The following is a 21,540-nucleotide window of genomic DNA, read 5'->3' as shown; positions in this document are numbered from 1 at the left end:
CCACTAGGCTACCTGCCTCTAACCACTAGGCTGCCTGCCTCGACCCACTAGGCTACCTGCCTCGACCCACTAGGCTACCTGCCTCGACCCACTAGGCTACCTGCCGCCCCACTAGGCTACCTGCCTCGACCCACTAGGCTACCTGCCTCGAACCACTAGGCTACCTGCCTCGAACCACTAGGCTACCTGCCTCGAACCACTAGGCTGCCTGCCTCGAACCACTAGGCTACCTGCCGCCCCTCCACTCTAACCACTAGGCTACCTGCCGCCCCACTAGGCTACCTGCCGCCCCACTAGGCTACCTGCCGCCCCACTAGGCTACCTGCCGCCCCACTAGGCTACCTGCCGCCCCTCTCCTAATAACCTGAAGTAGAATAATAGGATATGAAGTTGTTATGTTGTGCATTTCAGACATCAACATTACACAACATAGAGTGACAGATATTTGAAAAGTGGAAAAATAATGTTTTGAAACATTTTCATAATTCTGAGCCGATTCTGAGCCGATTCTGAGCCGATTCTGAGCCGATTCTGAGCCGATCAATGTCAGTTACATGAAGGTTAAATAAATAAAAAAATATCCTCCTACCTTATACTCAGCCTACCCAACCATACATATTTACTCTGCTAGGTTCATTCATTCATGTATTCATAGTGGGGCTATTAATTCTGTAAGAGCAATATAATTCCAAATAGTTTTGCAGTGTTGTCAATCATGACTTTAGGATGAACTGCAAACAGAGACAGAGAGAGACAGAGAGAGAGAGAGATACAGAGAGAGAGAGAGAGAGACAGAGAGAGTCACCACTGTGACTGACCCAAAATTAAGGAAAGCTTTGACTATGTACAGACTCAGTGAGCATAGCCTTGCTATTGAGAAAGGCCGCCGTAGGCAGACATGGCTCTCAAGAGAAGACAGGCTATGTGCTCACTGCCCACAAAATGAGGTGGAAATTGAGCTGCACTTCCTAACCTCCTGCCCAATGTATGACCATATTAGAGAGACATATTTCCCTCAGATTACACAGATCCACAAAGAATTCGAAAACAAATCCAATTTTGAAAAACTCCCATATTTACTGGGTGAAATTCCACAGTGTGCCATCACAGCAGCAAGATTTGTGACCTGTTGCCACAAGAAAAGGGCAACCAGTGAAGAACACACACCATTGTAAATACAACCCATATTTATGCTTATTTATTTTATATTGTGTCCTTTAACCATTTGTACATTGTTAAAACACTGTATAATATGACATTTGTAATGTCTTTATTGCTTTGAAACTTCTGTATGTGTAATGTTTACTGTTAATTTTTATTGTTTATTTCACTTTATATATTCACTTTATATACTATCTACCTCACTTGCTTTGGCAATGTTAACACATGTTTCCGATGCCAATAAAGCCCTTGAATTGAATTGAATTGAATTGAGAGAGCGAGACAGAGAGAGAGAGAGAGAGGGAGAGACAGAGAGAGAGCACACCGCTGCTGTCTGTCTGAATCTTTCTCGAATCCTGGGAAAGTTCCAGGGGCAGGCTGGCTGGCGGAGGGATCTGGCACGCAGGCACTGCGGCTCCAGCCTGGCTGACGCCGGAGTTGTGGCGCTCCGCTCCGCTCGTGGAGGCTCAAGGGCTCCTAGCAAACACGCTCCCCACCTTGCTCTATCCGCGCCACGCTCAACTGGGCAGCCAGACATCACACGCAGGAACAGAGGGACAGGAATTGCCCTCGTCTTTCACAACAGTGAAGCGCTGTAGTGAATGGACATCACACAGCAGAGGTGAGAGATGAAAAATGTACCTTTTTTAAAGGATATTAATAACTTTGTGTGGGTCTTCTAGGGGGTTATTGTAGGCTATCACTTACAGGAGCATGTTGTTTAAGGGTACAGTGTAATGGAAAATGGTAAATGATACGGTCATTTTGGGTATTATCAACAGTAAAATACTCTCAAACGTTTTACTGCGGCATACTGTACATTATGGTGCATTGTGGGAAAATGTTGTGGGTGGGAATGGAATTGCTGTATTTTGAACAGTACTGTAATTCCACCCCGCAGAATACAGTACCATACTGTATTTTTGGATTTACAAAAACCTTTTGACCACTAGTGGGTGCACGGTATTGTTGATTCTGGCTCATTAACATATCTAGAGGCGTGCTCTACATGTTGCACCCCTGAGTGAGAATGCTGTACCAATTTAACTCCTATATGCTTATAGAGCCCCTTCAATGTGTGTAGGAGACCAATTGTAGTCGCAGCAAGTCTTAACCCTTAAAAGGGTTGAGCATTTTTTACCATGTAGTCACTGCCAGTTTGGAAGCATTTGTTAAAGGCCTTTAGAAGTGCCACTGATATAAAACACCAAAAATATGAATTAATATACGTTAATGTTTAAAAGCTTTACCTAGCTGCCAAACGGCTCGCAACAATCATATGTCATTATTACAGCATAAGACGTGGGAAATAAAACCCCTCACCTCAATGAATTTCAAACATCCATTAATTCATTCAGATTACTGAAGAATTCATTTTTTTTACTGTATTTTACTGTGTGTACTTGCTTTGATACTGTATTAATCTGACAGTAGGTGTGCTGTAATATGAAATACAGCATTTTACTGTATTTGCCTGTAAGCTGCTGTCAAATTCACAGTAACCCTTTTACAGTGTAGGTATGTGAAATAATATCAGCATGATGACTGTTGAACAGCATGACAAACATTTTCAAATGTCTGATTAGCTTTATTTTATCTCAAACTTTTTTATTTCACCTTATATGTAATAATGATCTTAGGTTATTGTGTGTTCATAGGAAGTTAATGTGCCGTTTAAAAGCGTGGTTGGCTTTTTGGCTATAGTGGGAAACAACATTGTGAAATAGTAGGACGAAATTGTCATGCATATGTAACCTACTACTATGCGGAAAGCGGTTACCTTGTCGCTCTGTGACAGTGTGTAACTGTGCAGAGGGCTGGGGAGGGGACCTCGTCCTCAACATGTCATGTACAAAAGAAGAAAAAAACGTTCTCGTAGTAAAGGGAAACTGGTGTGTTTACCTTCGGGGTTGTGTGCTGATGATAAAGCATTAGGTAATTAAGCCTATCTCAGCCCGTAGACTGAGTGACGCCAGCTTCAGAAAGGAGTCAACGCAGGCAGAGCGGAACAGACGCGCTGGTGCCGCGCTGCCGCATTCAAGTGCAGTGGGCGTTGAGCGCCTGTAGTGCGCACCACATTTAGCCAAAATACAAACCTACGCTGTTATTATAGGCTACCAACTAACATATAAACTAAATATGTGGTGTCAGATGATTGAATGTCTTAATTGACCGTGACTGACTGAACTGAAGAACAGATAAGAGTTTCTGTCCTGTAGCCGATCGAACTGAGTGCTGCGCGTCGGCACAGCATAACTCACGTGTCTGCTGCTGAATTATAGTGATGCTTGCTCACGGCATGTTTGGCATTCCTATGTTCCCCAGGCTAGTACATTATTTATATGTGGTATGGATTTTAATCCAGATATATCATGATTATAACAATACATTCGTTTTGTTGTCATCTCAGTCCAAGAGAGGTTCATGGTTCATGAAGAGCAACAGATCATAAACAGTAGCCAGGGTTTTTCAGGAGAAAACGTAGGACTGAAAATCACAAGAATCACTCTTTTACAAGGCCACATAAACGACTCAACTACCGGACTACTCTGTGTAGGTTTCCTTAGACTGTTTTACAATGGAATAAATATCCCCTCTTTTTGTATGGGAGAAGGAGAGAGAGAGAGAAAGGATGCTGTCACATTAAAGTTGTTTATTTAAAGCAAATATTTGAGTTCTTCCATCTACCAGTACAGTAGCTTATGAATAGCACATTAGGTAATGTTGTAGTCAGCCTGACTACAAGACAGAGGGAGCTAGAGAGAGAGAGAGAGAGCAAGCTAGAGAGAGAGAGCTAGAGAGAGAGAGAGAGAGAGCAAGCTAGAGAGAGAGAGAGAGCAAGCTAGAGAGAGAGAGAGAGAGCAAGCTAGAGAGAGAGAGCAAGCTAGAGAGAGAGAGCAAGCTAGAGAGAGAGAGAGCAAGCTAGAGAGAGAGAGATAGATAGAGAGAGAGAGAGAGAGAGAGAGAGAGGGAGCTAGAGAGAGAGAGAGAGCAAGCTAGAGAGATAGAGAGAGCAAGCTAGAGAGAGAGAGATATATATAGAGAGAGAGAGAGCAAGCTAGAGAGATAGAGAGAGAGAGAGAGCGAGAGAGAGGGAGCATGCCTGTCTGGATCCGAATGTTTCCGTTTCCATGCCGTCTGTCTGTCTGTCCATCTGTGAGTGGTGTGACCTATGCTGTCTGTCCGTCCATCTGTGAGTGGTGTGACCTATGCTGGCCAGACTGTGGGGCTCCTCGCTATGAGACAGAGGGATGTACACTGAGTCCAAACTTTGTAGAAGCACCTTTGGCGGCGATTACAGCTGTGAGGCTTTTTTTTGGTTGAGTCTCTTAAGAGCTTTGCACATCTGGATTGTACAATATTTGCCCATTATTCTTTAAAGAATTCTTCAAGCTCTGTCAAGTTGGCTGTTGATCATTGCTAGACATCCATTTTTATGTCTTGCCATAGATTCTCAAGCTGATTTCACTCAAAACTGTAACTAGGCCACTCAGGAACATTCAATGTATTCTTGGTAAGCAACTCCAGGGAAGATTTGGCCTTGTGTTTTAAGTTATTGTCTTGCTGAAAGGTGAATTAGTCTCCCAGTGTCTGTTGGAAAGTAGACCAGGTTTTCCTCTGGGACTTTGACCTGTGCTTATAGCTGTATTCGGTTTCTATTTGTCCTTAAAAACTCCCCTTGTCCTTGCCGATGACAAGCAGACCCATAACATGATGCAGCCACCACCATGCTTGAAAATATGAAGAGTGGCACTCAGTGATGTGTTGTTTTGGATTTGCCCCAAATATAACGGTTAGTATTTTGGACAAAAAGTGTATTTCTTAGCCACATTTTTGCAGTATTACCTAAGTGACTTGTTGCAAACAGGATACATGTTTATATATTTTATTGTATACAAGCTTCTTTTCTTTTCTGTAAATTAGATTAGTATTGTGGAGTAACTAGAATGTTGTTGATCCAACCTCAGTCTTCTCCTATCACAGCCATTCAACTCTGTAACTGTTTTAAAGTCACCATTGGCCTCGTCAAATCAAATCAAAGTTTATTTGTCACGTGCACAGAATACAACAAGTGTAGACCTTACAGTGAAATGCTTACTTACAGGCTCCAATCAATAGTGCAAAAAAGGTATTAGGTGAACAATAGGTAAGTAAAGAAATAAAACAACAGTAAAAAGACAGGCTATATACAATAGAGAGGCTATATACAGTAGAGAGGCTATATACAGTAGAGAGGCTATATACAGTAGAGAGGTTATATACAGTAGAGAGGCTATATACAGTAGAGGCTATATACAGTAGAGAGGCTATAACAGTAGAGAGGCTATATACAATAGAGAGGCTATATACAGTAGAGAGACTATATACAGTAGAGAGGCTATATACAGTAGAGAGGCTATATACAGTAGAGAGGCTATATACAGTAGAGGCTATATACAGTAGAGAGGCTATATACAGTAGAGAGGCTATATACAGTAGAGGCTATAACAGTAGCGAGGCTACATACAGACACTGGTTAGTCAGGTTGATTGAGGTAGTATGTACATGTACATACAGTGCCTTGCGAAAGTATTCGGCCCCCTTGAACTTTGCGACCTTTTGCCACATTTCAGGCTTCAAACATAAAGATATAAAACTGTATTTTTTTGTGAAGAATCAACAACAAGTGGGACACAATCATGAAGTGGAACGACATTTATTGGATATTTCAAACTTTTTTAACAAATTAAAAACTGAAAAATTGGGCGTGCAAAATTATTCAGCCCCCTTAAGTTAATACTTTGTAGCGCCACCTTTTGCTGCGATTACAGCTGTAAGTCGCTTGGGGTATGTCTCTATCAGTTTTACACATCGAGAGACTGACATTTTTTCCCATTCCTCCTTGCAAAACAGCTCGAGCTCAGTGAGGTTGGATGGAGAGCATTTGTGAACAGCAGTTTTCAGTTCTTCCACAGATTCTCGATTGGATTCAGGTCTGGACTTTGACTTGGCCATTCTAACACCTGGATATGTTTATTTTTGAACCATTCCATTGTAGATTTTGCTTTATGTTTTGGATCATTGTCTTGTTGGAAGACAAATCTCTGTCCCAGTCTCAGGTCTTTTGCAGACTCCATCAGGTTTTCTTCCAGAATGGTCCTGTATTTGGCTCCATCCATCTTCCCATCAATTTTAACCATCTTCCCTGTCCCTGCTGAAGAAAAGCAGGCCCAAACCATGATGCTGCCACCACCATGTTTGACAGTGGTGATGGTGTGTTCAGGGTGATGAGCTGTGTTGCTTTTACGCCAAACATAACGTTTTGCATTGTTGCCAAAAAGTTCAATTTTGGTTTCATCTGACCAGAGCACCTTCTTCCACATGTTTGGTGTGTCTCCCAGGTGGCTTGTGGCAAACTTTAAACAACACTTTTTATGGATATCTTTAAGAAATGGCTTTCTTCTTGCCACTCTTCCATAAAGGCCAGATTTGTGCAATATACGACTGATTGTTGTCCTATGGACAGAGTCTCCCACCTCAGCTGTAGATCTCTGCAGTTCATCCAGAGTGATCATGGGCCTCTTGGCTGCATCTCTGATCAGTCTTCTCCTTGTATGAGTTGAAAGTTTAGAGGGACGGCCAGGTCTTGGTAGATTTGCAGTGGTCTGATACTCCTTCCATTTCAATATTATCGCTTGCACAGTGCTCCTTGGGATGTTTAAAGCTTGGGAAATCTTTTTGTATCCAAATCCGACTTTAAACTTCTTCACAACAGTATCTCGGACCTGCCTGGTGTGTTCCTTGTTCTTCATGATGCTCTCTGCGCTTTTAACGGACCTCTGAGACTATCACAGTGCAGGTGCATTTATACGGAGACTTGATTACACACAGGTGGATTGTATTTATCATCATTAGTCATTTAGGTCAACATTGGATCATTCAGAGATCCTCACTGAACTTCTGGAGAGAGTTTGCTGCACTGAAAGTAAAGGGGCTGAATCATTTTGCACGCCCAATTTTTCAGTTTTTGATTTGTTAAAAAAGTTTGAAATATCCAATAAATGTCGTTCCACTACATGATTGTGTCCCACTTGTTGTTGATTCTTCACAAAAAAATATAGTTTTATATCTTTATGTTTGAAGCCTGAAATGTGGCAAAAGGTCTCAAAGTTCAAGGGGGCCGAATACTTTCGCAAGGCACTGTATGGTTAAAGTTACTATGCATATATGATGAACAGAGAGTAGCAGTAGCGTAAATGAGGGGTTGGCGGGTGGTGGGACACAATGTAGATAGAAATCCCTGAGCAGTTTCCTTCCTCTCCGGCAACTTCTAAAAACATGTTTTCACTTTGTCACTATGAGGTATTGTGATGTCATTATGGGGTATTGTGATGTCATTATGGGGTATTGTGACGTCATTATGGGGTATTGTGACGTCATTATGGGGCATTGTGTGTAGATGGGTGAGAGAGTAAAAAATCAATTGAATTCAGGCTAATGTGGAATTTGTCAAATGGGTATGAAGACTTTCTGAAGGTCATATACATCCCTATAGTCCCCATAGACTTGATTCAGTGTACTAGTCCTAATTCTCTCCTAAGTCTTCTGTTGTATTTAACCTCTGGTTCATATGACTCACAGCCCTGCTGAACAGCTCTTTGTTTCTGTTAAATTAGCGCCTAATTTCATCTCTCTCTTCTCTGGTCAGATGACTGAAAGCTGACCTGCACGAGGAATAACATTCATGACCGGAGGCTACCATTCTGACCAGACCGTATTTCTGCTGAGAGAGAGAGGGAGAAAGAGACAGAGAAAAATAAGATATTTGGGATTATTCCAACATTCCCACCTCCGTTCCAGACCTTCCTCCCTACTCCTGGTCTCTTCAGGAAGCACCAACGGAACTAATGAACCCCAGTTTCTGTTTACATAGACTCCTCACACTCCTCTTCGAGCTCCATCCCTGATCCCTGGTTCTTGCTCTCCTTTAGCCATCTGGGAAACAATCCATCCATCACGCTCCTCTTCTATCTCTCTGTCCCACCCCCCTCTCTCACCTCCTCTCATCACATTCCCTCCCTCTTTCACCCGAAGTGGTGGTTCTCCTCCCTCCCTCCATCCATCTCTACATAGCACCATCCATCTCTACATAGCATCATCCATCCCTCTATCCATCTCTACATAGCACCCTCCCTCCCTCTATCCATCTCTACATAGCACCATCCCTCCCTCCATCCATCTCTACATAGCACCATCCCTCCCTCCATCCATCTCTACATAGCACCCTCCCTCCCTCTATCCATCTCTACATAGCACCATCCCTCCCTCCATCCATCTCTACATAGCACCATCCCTCCCTCTATCCATCTCTACATAGCACCATCCCTCCCTCCATCCATCTCTACATAGCACCATCCCTCCCTCCATCCATCTCTACATAGCACCCTCCCTCCCTCTATCCATCTCTACATAGCACCATCCCTCCCTCCATCCATCTCTACATAGCATCATCCATCCCTCCATCCATCTCTACATAGCACCCTCCCTCCCTCATCATGCATTCCTCCACCTCCATCACGTCCCTCTTCTCCTTCACCAGCCCTGCAGTGAAGAGGCTTCTGGGATGGAAACAAGGGGATGAAGAGGAGAAGTGGGCAGAGAAGGCTGTGGACTCTCTGGTCAAGAAACTAAAGAAGAAGAAGGGAGCAATGGAGGAGCTGGAGAAGGCCCTCAGCTGTCCCGGACAACCCAGTGAGTAACCCCGTCTGATCAAATCACACTTTATTTGTCACAATGGTTGGTGTAGACTAACAGTGAAATGCTTACTTACTCAGGGCCTTTCCCAACAATGCAGAGAGAAAGAAAACAGAGAAATAATAGAAAAGTAATAACATGTAAAAAAATACATTCACAATGAGTAATGATAACTTGGCTGTATACACGGGGTACCAGTACTGAGTCAATGATAACTAGGTTATATACAGGAAGTAGCAGGTAATAACTTGGCTATATACACGGGGTACCAGTACTGAGTCAATGATAACTAGGTTATATACAGGAAGTAGCAGGTAATAACTTGGCTGTATACACGGGGTACCAGTACTGAGTCAATGATAACTAGGTTATATACAGGAAGTACCAGGTAATAACTTGGCTGTATACACGGGGTACCAGTACTAAGTCAATGATAACTAGGTTATATACAGGAAGTACCAGGTAATAACTTGGCTACATACCCAGGGTACCAGTACTGAGTCAATGATAACTAGGTTATATACAGGAAGTAGCAGGTAATAACTTGGCTGTATACACGGAGTACCAGTACTGAGTCAATGATGACTAGGTTATATACAGGAAGTACCAGGTAATAACTTGGCTACATACCCAGGGTACCAGTACTGAGTCAATGTGCAGGGGTATGAGGTAAGTGAGGTAGATATGAACATAATATTTATGTTATAGGAATAAAGTTAGCGATAGTAAACAGTAGCAGTAGCGTATGTGATCAGTCAAAAAGGTTAGTGGGTAGTTGTTATTGGTTAACTATTTAACTAAATATACTGAACAAAAATATAAAACGCAACATGTCAAGTGTTGGTCCCATGTTTCATGAACTGAAATAAAAGATCCCAGAAATGTTCCATATGTGAAAAAAGTTGATTTCTCTCAAATGCTGTAAACACAAATTTGTTTACATCCATGTTAGTGAGCATTTCTCCACTGCCAAGATAATCCATCCACCTGACAGGTGTGGCATATGAAGAATTTGATTAAACAGCATGACCATTACAGAGGTGCACCTTGTGCTGGGGACAATAAAAGGCCACTCTAAAATGTGCAGTTTTGTCACACAACACAATGCCACAGATGTCTCAAGTTTTGAGGAAGCGTGCAATTGGCATGCTGACTGCAGGAATGTCCACCAGAGCTGGAGAAAAATCCACCAGGGGAAAATTAATGTTAATTTCTCTACCAAACAATACAGTAAGCCACCTCCAACGTCGTTTTAGAGAATATGGCAGCACTTCCAACAGGCCTCACAACCTCAGACCACATGTAACCACGCCAGCCCAGAACCTCAACATCCGGCTTCTTCACCTGTTAGATTGTCTGAAACCAGCCACCTGGGCAGCTGATGAAACAGGAGTATTTCTGTCTGTAATAAAGCCCTTTTGTGGGGAAAAACTCATTCTGATTGGTATGACTGAGTGAAATCCAAGATTAGGGCCTAATGCATTTATTTCAATTGACTGATTTCCTTATTTCCTTACTGAAGCTTTGTAAAATCGTTGAAATTCTTGCATGTTGCATTTATATTTTTGTTCAGTATATTTAGAAGGCTTATGGCTTGGGGGGGTAGAAGCTGTTCAGGGTCTTGATAGTTCCAGACTTGGTGCGTTGGTACCGCTTTCCGTGCTGTAGCAGAGAGAAAGGTCTATGAATGGGGTGGCTGGAGTCTTTGACCATTCTTAGGGCCTTCCTCTGACACCGCCTGGTATAGAGGTCCTGGATGGCAGGGAGCTCAGCCTCAGTGATGTACTGGGACGTACGCACTACCTTCTGTTGCACCTTGCGGTCGGATGCCAAGCAGTTGCCATACCAACCAGTGATGCAGCCAGTCAAGATGCTCTCGATGGTGCCGCTGTAAAACATTTTGAGGATCTGAGGGGCCCCATGCCAAATGTTTTCAGCCTCCTAAGGGGAAAGAGGCTTTGTCGTGCCCTCTTCACTGCTGTGTTGGTGTGTGGACCATGATAGATCCTTAGTAATGTGGACACAGAGAAACTTCAAGCTCTCGACTCGCTCCACTACAGCCCTGTCGATGTAAATGGGGGTCTGCTCAACCCCTCGTTTCCTGTAGTCCACGATCAGCTCCTTGGTCTTGCTGACGTTGAGGGAGAGGTTGTTATCCGGGCACCACACTGCTAGGTCTCTGACCTCCTCCCTATAGGTTGTCTCATCACCGTCGGTGATCAGGCCTACCACTGTTATGTCGTCAACAGACTTAATGATGGTGTTGGAGTTGTGCTTGGCCACGCAGTCGTGGGTAAACAGTGAGTACAGGAGGGGACTGAGCACTCACCCCTGAGAGGCCTCCGTGTTAAGGGTCAGTGTGGCGGATGTGTTGTTACCTACCTTTACTACCTGGGGGCTTCCCGACAGGAAGTCCAGGATCCAGTTGCAGAGGGAGGTGTTCAGTCCCAGGGTCCTTAGCTTGGTGATGAGCTTGGAGGGCGCTATGGTGTTGAATGCTGAGCTGTAGTCAGTCAATGAATAGCATTCTCAGGTAGGTGTTCCTTTTGTCCAAGTGGGAAAGGGCAGTGTGGAGGGCGATTGAGATTGGATCAGTTGGGGCGGTATGTGAGTTGGAGTGAGTTCAGTGCGTCTGGGATTATGGTGTTGATGTGAACCAGGATCAGCTTTTCAAAGCATTCCATGGCCACAGATGTGAGCGCCACGGGGCGTTAGTCATTTAGACAGGTTACCTAGGTGTTCTTGGGCACGGGGACTATGGTGGTTTGCTTGCAACATGTTGAAAATGTCAGTGAAGACACTTGCCAGCTGGTCAGCGCATGCTCTGAGTACTCATCCTGGTAATCTGTCTGGTCCTGCGGTCTTGTGAACGTTGACCTGTTTAAAGGTCTTACTCACATCGGCCAAGGAGAGCGTGACCACACAGTTGTCCTAAACAGCTGGTGCCTTCAAGCATGGTTCAGTGTTGATTGCCTCTAACTGAGCATAGAAGACATTTAGCTCGTCTGGTAGGCTTGTGTCACTGGGCAGCTCGCGTATGGGTTTCCCTTTGTAACCCGTAACAGTTTTCAAGCCCTGCCACATCCAACAGGTGTCAGAGCCGGTGTAGTAGGATTCAATCTTAGTCCTGTATTGATGTTTTGTATGTCTTATAAACATCCGGGTTCGTGTCCCACTCTTTGAAAGCGACAGGTCTAGCCTTTACCTCAGTACGAATGTTGCCTGTAATCCATGGCTTCTGGTTGGGATATGTACGTACGGTCACTGTGGGGATGACTCCGTCGATACACTTATTACTGAAGCCAGTAATTGATGTGCCTGTTTGAGTTTTTGCTTGTCTGTATGAATCAGGAGGATAGAGTTATGGTCAGTTATGCCAAATAACTGCCAAATAAACAGCTAGATGTATATTATCCAAGTCCTTGTTTAGCCACGACTCCCAGGAAGCGTAGGATGTTACAATTCTTCAGGTCCAGTTCATAGGATGGTCTCGAACGGATCAGTTCGACGCGTCGTCGTAGTTTCATCAGGGCGGCCGCACGTCGGCCTCTATGTCGCCCATCTCTTTTCGCTTCTGGGCCTCGGGGATTTTAGGGCCTGGATTAGGATGAGCAGGAAGTCCTGCGTTGTCGACCTGTTGAAAGTAGAAATGTTCAACCAAACGGAGATTAGTGATCTCTGTTCTGATGTCCAGAAGATCTTTTCATCACAGGAAACGATGACGGGAACATTATGTAAGAAAAAAAAAAAAACGACTTAAAAGTTATGAGGAGCTCAAAAAATATCAGAACTGGTCAGGAGCACGTAAAACAGTCGCTAAACAATTCAGCGCCATTACACACGTGAGTGTATGTGTGTGTGTGTGTGTGTGTGTGTGTGTGTGTGTTTCTGTGTGTGTGTTTCTGTGTGTGTGTGTGTGTGTGTGTGTGTGTGTGTGTGTGTGTGTGTGTGTGTGTGTGTGTGTGACTAGATAAAGAGTGTTTATCCAGAGATTATGTCACAACTAGGACCAGGAAACACGCCACTCCCCAGTGTCCATAACAGACAGGAAGTACACATCCATGGGATCCAACCTGTTCCTAAACTGTTCCCTTCACCTTTTTTGTAGCTTATTCTGAAACACCTCTGATCCAATCTCTCTCTCTACCTCCTCCAACAGGTAAGTGTGTGACCATCCCTCGGTCTCTGGACGGTCGTCTCCAGGTGTCTCACAGGAAGGGTCTCCCCCACGTTATCTACTGCAGAGTGTGGAGGTGGCCCGACCTACAGTCTCATCACGAACTCAAGGCCTTGGAGTGCTGCGAATTCGCCTTCGGATCCAAACAGAAAGACATCTGTATCAACCCCTACCACTACAGACGGGTAGAGACACCAGGTATGAAGCTATATTAACCCCTACAGACACCAGGTATGAAGCTATATTAACCACTACAGACACCAGGTATGAAGCTATATTAACCACTACAGACACCAGGTATGAAGCTATATTAACCCCTACAGACACCAGGTATGAAGCTATATTAACCCCTACAGACACCAGGTATGAAGCTATATTAACCCATACAGACACCAGGTATGAAGCTATATTAACCCCTACAGACACCAGGTATGAAGCTATATTAACCCCTACAGACACCAGGTATGAAGCTATATTAACCCCTACAGACACCAGGTATGAAGCTATATTAACCTCTACAGACACCAGGTATGAGGCTATATTAACCTCTACAGACACCAGGTATGAAGCTATATTAACCACTACAGACACCAGGTATGAAGCTATATTAACCCCTACAGACAGGTAGAGACACCAGGTATGAAGCTATATTAACCCCTACAGACACCAGGTATGAAGCTATATTAACCCCTACAGACACCAGGTATGAAGCTATATTAACCCCTACAGACACCAGGTATGAGGCTATATTAACCTCTACAGACACCAGGTATGAAGCTATATTAACCCCTACAGACAGGTAGAGACACCAGGTATGAAGCTATATTAACCCCTACAGACACCAGGTATGAAGCTATATTAACCACTACAGACACCAGGTATGAAGCTATATTAACCCCTACAGACACCAGGTATGAAGCTATATTAACCCCTACAGACACCAGGTATGAAGCTATATTAACCCCTACAGACACCAGGTATGAAGCTATATTAACCCCTACAGACACCAGGTATGAAGCTATATTAACCACTACAGACACCAGGTATGAAGCTATATTAACCCCTACAGACACCAGGTATGAAGCTATATTAACCACTACAGACACCAGGTATGAAGCTATATTAACCACTACAGACACCAGGTATGAAGCTATATTAACCCCTACAGACAGGTAGAGACACCAGGTATGAAGCTATATTAACCCCTACAGACACCAGGTATGAAGCTATATTAACCCCTACAGACACCAGGTATGAAGCTATATTAACCACTACAGACACCAGGTATGAAGCTATATTAACCCCTACAGACACCAGGTATGAAGCTATATTAACCACTACAGACACCAGGTATGAAGCTATATTAACCCCTACAGACACCAGGTATGAAGCTATATTAACCCCTACAGACACCAGGTATGAAGCTATATTAACCCCTACAGACACCAGGTATGAAGCTATATTAACCCCTACAGACACCAGGTATGAAGCTATATTAACCCCTACAGACACCAGGTATGAAGCTATATTAACCCCTACAGACAGGTAGAGACACCAGGTATGAAGCTATATTAACCCCTACAGACACCAGGTATGAAGCTATATTAACCCCTACAGACACCAGGTATGAAGCTATATTAACCCCTACAGACACCAGGTATGAAGCTATATTAACCACTACAGACACCAGGTATGAAGCTATATTAACCCCTACAGACACCAGGTATGAAGCTATATTAACCCCTACAGACACCAGGTATGAAGCTATATTAACCCCTACAGACACCAGGTATGAAGCTATATTAACCACTACAGACACCAGGTATGAAGCTATATTAACCCCTACAGACACCAGGTATGAAGCTATATTAACCCCTACAGACACCAGGTATGAAGCTATATTAACCCCTACAGACAGGTAGAGACACCAGGTATGAAGCTATATTAACCCCTACAGACACCAGATATGAAGCTATATTAACCCCTACAGACACCAGGTATGAAGCTATATTAACCACTACAGACACCAGGTATGAGGCTATATTAACCCCTACAGACAGGTAGAGACACCAGGTGTATTACAATACGGGATGATATCATACGTAGCCTAGACTCTTCTAACCTTTTACTGATTGCATACCTTTTTACTATGTACAGTATGTAAATCAGAGATGGGATTTTGCCAGACTCAGTGGACAGTCCTGTGTTATCTAACCCAGTCTTGAGTCGGGATTGACACCCTATTCAATAAATAGTGCACTACTGTTGACCAAGGCCCTCATAGGGAATAGGGTGTCATTTCAGACACATCTCGGGTGGTCTGTCTGTCTCTCTATTGTTCCTGTGTTTTAATTATCTGAGATAAAGGTCAGTAGAGGGATGTGGGACGAAACCTGATCTCAGCCGTACTGTGTTCTGTTCAGAGACAAACTGGATTTACAGTTATTTGATATGAGAAGAACTGTACTGACTGATCAATCTCTCTGTCTCTGTCTCTCTCTGTCTTTGTCTCTCTCTCCCCTCTCTGTTTCTCTCCTCTCTCTCTCTGCTTGTCTCTCTCCTCTCCCCTCTCTGTTTCTCTCCTCTCTCTCTCTCTTTGTCTCCCTCTCTCTCCCCTCTCTCTGTTTCTCTCCTCTCTCCTCCTCTCTTTGTCTCTCTCCTCTCCCTCTCTCTCCCCTCTCTCTGTTTCTCTCCTCTCTCTCCTCTCTCTGTTTCTCTCCTCTCTCTCTCTGTCTCTCTCCTCTCCCTCCTCTCTCTCTCTCTGTCTCTCTCCTCTCCCTCCTCTCTCTCTTGCTCTCTCTGTCTCTGTCTGTCTGTTTGTCTCTCCCTCGCTCTCCCCCATTCTCTGCCTGTCTGTCCATTTCACTGTCGATCTCTCTCTCTTTTTCTCTCTCTCCACCTTTCTCTGTCTCTCCCTTTCTTTGTCTCTCCCTTTCTCTGTCTTGTCTGTCTCTCTGTCTGTCCCCTCCCCCTGTCAGTGCTTCCCCCAGTGTTGGTCCCCCGTCACAGTGAGTTTAACCCACAGCACAGTCTACTGGCTAAATTCCGGAACGCCTCGCTCCACAACGAGCCCCTGATGCCCCAGAACGCTACATACCCGGACTCCTTCCCTCCTCTCCCCTGCGCCTCCTTTTCCTCCCCCTCCTCATCCTCTCTCAACCAGTCCCCCACCTCCGCCAGCTACCCCAACTCTCCCAGCAGCTCAGCCGAACCTACCAGCCCCTACCACATCACAGGTACACCTAATAAATGCATACGTATACTTAATACTACAAAACTACTACTACTACAGTCCCATACCACATTATAGGTAGAAATGCGATGACTGTATTGCTTTAGGCTGCTATTATCTCTATTGAGCTTATTACTGCAATGTAGCCCAAATGCCAGCAGGTGGCGATATTGAGTCGTTTCCATCTTACCATGCAAATGGCCGGCAATGCACTCTTATCCCCCCCTTGTACCGGTTCATACCTGAAACATTCTCAATTCAGGCTGCAAAGGCGTCGATTTCATCCTAAACTAGATTTAATTGGTGACAAGGCTGGGGGAAAAAACGCTGAAAAATATGCGTTCTTTCTCTTATGAAACACAATTTTTCACCACCTTGTCTAGGAAATGGCTAATGGCTAATGTCTAGGAAATGCTAGTCCTAGTTTGTTATTTACCCCTGTCTGAACGCAGGGTGCAACATCAGGAAGTAGCGTTAACCACTAACATGGTGGTGCGAAACGGTGTTTCATAAAGAACGCATATTTTCCCTGTTTCCCCCCCCCCCACCTTCATCCCATTAAATTTAGTTCAGGGGGAAATCAACGCCTTTGCAGCCTGAATGGAGAATGTTGTAGTTTAGAACCGGTACAAGGGTATTGCTGTCTGGACGGTAAGATGGAGCCATCGATACCAGAACAATATTTAGGCTAACTTCAATGGCACTAGTACTACTACTAATATTGTAATACAGTACTACTACTAATATTGTAATACAGTACTACTACTAATATTGTAATACAGTACTACTACTGGTAGTGTAATACAGTACTACTACTGGTAGTGTAATACAGTACTACTACTAATATTGTAATACAGTACTACTACTGGTAGTGTAATACAGTACTACTACTGGTAGTGTAATACAGTACTACTACTGGTAGTGTAATACAGTACTACTACTAATATTGTAATACAGTACTACTACTGGTAGTGTAATACAGTACTACTACTGGTAGTGTAATACAGTACTACTACTGGTAGTGTAATACAGTACTACTACTGGTAGTGTAATACAGTACTACTACTGGTAGTGTAATACAGTACAGTACAGTACTACTACTAATATTGTAATACAGTACTACTACTGGTAGTGTAATACAGTACTACTACTAATATTGCAATACAGTACTACTACTGGTAGTGTAATACAGTACTACTACTAATATTGTAATACAGTACTACTACTAATATTGTAATACAGTACTACTACTAGTGTAATACAGTACTACTACTGGTAGTGTAATACAGTACTACTACTGGTAGTGTAATACAGTACTTCTACTAATATTGTAATACAGTACTACTACTGGTAGTGTAATACAGTACTACTACTAATATTGTAATACAGTACTACTACTGGTAGTGTAATACTACTAATATTGTAATACAGTACTACTACTGGTATTGTAATACAGTACTACTACTAATATTGTAATACAGTACTACTACTGGTATTGTAATACAGTACTACTACTAATATTGTAATACAGTACTACTACTGGTAGTGTAATACAGTACTACTACTAATATTGTAATACAGTACTACTACTGGTAGTGTAATACAGTACTACTACTAATATTGTAATACAGTACTACTACTGGTAGTGTAATACAGTACTACTACTAATATTGTAATACAGTACTACTACTGGTAGTGTAATACAGTACTACTACTAATATTGTAATACAGTACTACTACTGGTAGTGTAATACAGTACTACTACTAATATTGTAATACAGTACTACTACTGGTAGTGTAATACAGTACTACTACTAATAGTGTAATACAGTACTACTACTGGTAGTGTAATACAGTACTACTACTGGTAGTGTAATACAGTACTACTACTAATATTGTAATACAGTACTACTACTGGTAGTGTAATACAGTACTACTACTAATATTGTAATACAGTACTACTACTGGTAGTGTAATACAGTACTACTACTGGTAGTGTAATACAGTACTACTACTGGTAGTGTAATACAGTACTACTACTAATATTGTAATACAGTACTACTACTAATATTGTAATACAGTACTACTACTAATATTGTAATACAGTACTACTACTGGTAGTGTAATACAGTACTACTACTGGTAGTGTAATACAGTACTACTACTGGTAGTGTAATACAGTACTACTACTGGTAGTGTAATACAGTACTACTACTAATAGTGTAATACAGTACTACTACTGGTAGTGTAATACAGTACTACTACTAATATTGTAATACAGTACTACTACTGGTAGTGTAATACAGTACTACTACTGGTAGTGTAATACAGTACTACTACTGGTAGTGTAATACAGTACTACTACTAATATTGTAATACAGTACTACTACTAATATTGTAATACAGTACTACTACTGGTAGTGTAATACAGTACTACTACTAATATTGTAATACAGTACTACTACTGGTAGTGTAATACAGTACTACTACTAATATTGTAATACAGTACTACTACTGGTAGTGTAATACAGTACTACTACTAATATTGTAATACAGTACTACTACTGGTAGTGTAATACAGTACTACTACTGGTAGTGTAATACAGTACTACTACTGGTAGTGTAATACAGTACTACTACTGGTAGTGTAATACAGTACTACTACTGGTAGTGTAATACAGTACTACTACTGGTAGTGTAATACAGTACTACTACTAATATTGTAATACAGTACTACTACTGGTAGTGTAATACAGTACTACTACTAATATTGTAATACAGTACTACTACTGGTAGTGTAATACAGTACTACTACTGGTAGTGTAATACAGTACTACTACTGGTAGTGTAATACAGTACTACTACTGGTAGTGTAATACAGTACTACTACTGGTAGTGTAATACAGTACTACTACTGGTAGTGTAATACAGTACTACTACTGGTAGTGTAATACAGTACTACTACTAATATTGTAATACAGTACTACTACTGGTAGTGTAATACAGTACCATTGCAGTAATCATCGTAATAAAGATCTAATAGTCATTTGTCCTATTAGTATAATCCTTTTGTAGCTATGTATATATTTTTTTACTTTTGATGTGTTGTAATTTCTCTTCCTCCCCTCTCTGTTCCGCTCCACCCCTCTACTCCCTCCATGGCCCCCTCCGTCTCCCTCTGTTCCCCTCCACCTCTCTACTCCCTCCTCCCCCCTCTGTTCCCCTCCACCCCTCTACTCCCTCCATGTTCCCCTCCGCCTCCCTCTGTTCCGCTCCACCCCTCTACTCCCCCCATGTTCCCCTCCGCCTCCCTCTGTACCCCTCTACTCCCCCCTCTGTACCCCTCCACCCCTCTACTCCCCCCTCTGTTCCACTCCTCCCAGCAGAGACCCCACCTCCCCCCTATAGCATGATGGAGACAGTCCCAACTGAGGATGTCAAGCCTGGAGACTCCACACACAAGCTCACCTTCTCAGCTCCGCACATAGGTAAAAAAAATAATATATATATATATCCTTAAACTAATCCTAGCACTTGTCTTTTCCTACTACTACTGGCTCTGCTGATATCGTCTTTATTGAAGAAACATGTACTTACTATGACTGTGAAATGTGGTTGTCCCACCGAGTGCATTCGGAAAGTATTCAGACCCCTTGACTTTTTACACATTTTGTTACATTACAGCCTTATTCTAAAATTGATTAAATTGTTTTTTTCCCCCCTAATAATTATAGACACAATACCCCATAATGACAAAGCATAAACAGGTTTTTAGACAATTTTGCAAATGTATTAAAAATAAAAAAACTGAAATATCATATTTACATAAGTATTCAGACCCTTTACTCAGTACTTTGTTGAAGCACCTTTTGCAGTGATTACAGCATTGAGTCTTCTTGGGTATGACGCTACAAGCTTGGCACACCTGTATTTGGAGAGTTTCTCCCATTCTTCTCTGCAGATCCTCTCAAGCTCTGTCAGGTTGGATGGGGAGCGTCGCTGCACAGCTATTTTCAGGTCTCTCCAGAGATGTTCGATCGGGTTCAAGTCCGGGCTCTGGCTGGGCCACTCAAAGACATTCAGTGACTTGTCCCAAAGCCACTCCTGCGTTGTCTTGGCTTTGTGCTTACGGTCGTTGTCAATTTGGAAGGTGAACCTTCGCCCCAGTCTGAGGTCCTGTGTGCTCAGGAGCAGGTTTTCATTAAGGATCTCTCTGTACTTTGCTCCGTTCATCTTTCCCTCGACCCTGACTAATCTCCTAGTCCCTGCTGCTGAAAAACATTCCCAATGGGGAATGCTGCCACCACCATGCTTCCCTGTAGGGATGGTGCCAGGTTTCCTCCAGACATGATGCTGCCACCACCATGCTTCACTGTAGGGATGGTGCCAGGTTTCCTCCATGACATGATGCTGCCACCAACATGCTTCACCGTAGGGATGGTGCCAGGTTTCCTCCAGACATGATGCTGCCACCACCATGCTTCACCGTAGGGATGGTGCCAGGTTTCCTCCAGACATGATGCTGCCACCACCATGCTTCACCGTAGGGATGGTGCCAGGTTTCCTCCAGACATGATGCTGCCACCACCATGCTTCACCGTAGGGATGGTGCCAGGTTTCCTCCAGACATGATGCTGCCACCACCATGCTTCACCTTAGGGATGGTGCCATGTTTCCTCCAGACATGATGCTGCCACCACCATGCTTCACCGTAGGGATGGTGCCAGGTTTCCTCCAGAAGTGACGTATGGTATTCAGGCCAAAGAGTTGAGTCTTGGTTTCATCATACCAGAGAATCTTGTTTCCTTGAGTCCTTGTTTTGGTACCCTTCCCCAGATCTGTGCCTCGACACAATCCTGTCTCTGAGCTCTACGGACAATTCCTTCAACCTCAAGGCTTGGTTTTTGCTCTGACATGCACTGTCAACTGTGGGACCTTATATAGACAGGTGTGTGCCTTTCCAAATCATGTCCAGTCAATTAAATATACCACAGGTAGACTCCAATCAAGTTGTAGAAACATCTCAAGGATGATAAATGGAAACAGGATGCACCTGAGCTCAATTTCGAGTCATAGCAAAGGGTCTGAATACCTGTTTCAGTCAGCATGCTTCAGTCAGCATGCTTCAGTCAGCATGCTTCAGTCAGCATGCTTCAGTCAGCATGCCTCAGTCAGCATGCTTCAGTCAGCATGCCTCAGTCAGCATGCCTCAGTCAGCATGCCTCAGTCAGCATGC

The 21,540-nt window shown here is 43.2% G+C and overlaps 2 protein-coding genes across 4 annotated transcripts in view; one reads left to right on the top strand and one right to left on the bottom strand.

Annotated features, from left to right (window-relative positions):
- Positions 1–21,540, bottom strand: part of LOC139388601 (regulatory factor X-associated protein) — a 1,150,577-nt gene that overhangs the window by 1,117,622 nt on the left and 11,415 nt on the right. The window lies entirely within an intron of this gene.
- The window catches only part of LOC139388600 (SMAD family member 9), a 27,329-nt gene continuing 7,340 nt past the window's right edge, over positions 1,552–21,540 (top strand). For 2 of the 3 annotated variants that reach the window (XM_071135357.1, XM_071135358.1), the window contains exons 1-5: positions 1,552–1,783; positions 7,850–8,892; positions 13,055–13,270; positions 16,051–16,308; positions 19,688–19,792. In XM_071135357.1, coding sequence (XP_070991458.1) covers positions 8,697–8,892; positions 13,055–13,270; positions 16,051–16,308; positions 19,688–19,792 — 775 coding nt within the window. In that variant the 5' untranslated portion in view covers positions 1,552–1,783; positions 7,850–8,696. The remainder of the gene's footprint in view (positions 1,784–7,849; positions 8,893–13,054; positions 13,271–16,050; positions 16,309–19,687; positions 19,793–21,540) is intronic. The other variant, XM_071135359.1, reaches the window with a different exon arrangement.

Source organism: Oncorhynchus clarkii, chromosome 29 (genome assembly GCF_045791955.1).
Source record: "Oncorhynchus clarkii lewisi isolate Uvic-CL-2024 chromosome 29, UVic_Ocla_1.0, whole genome shotgun sequence".
Taxonomy (NCBI): Eukaryota; Metazoa; Chordata; class Actinopteri; order Salmoniformes; family Salmonidae; genus Oncorhynchus; species Oncorhynchus clarkii.
This window is presented reverse-complemented; position numbering and strand designations above follow the sequence as displayed.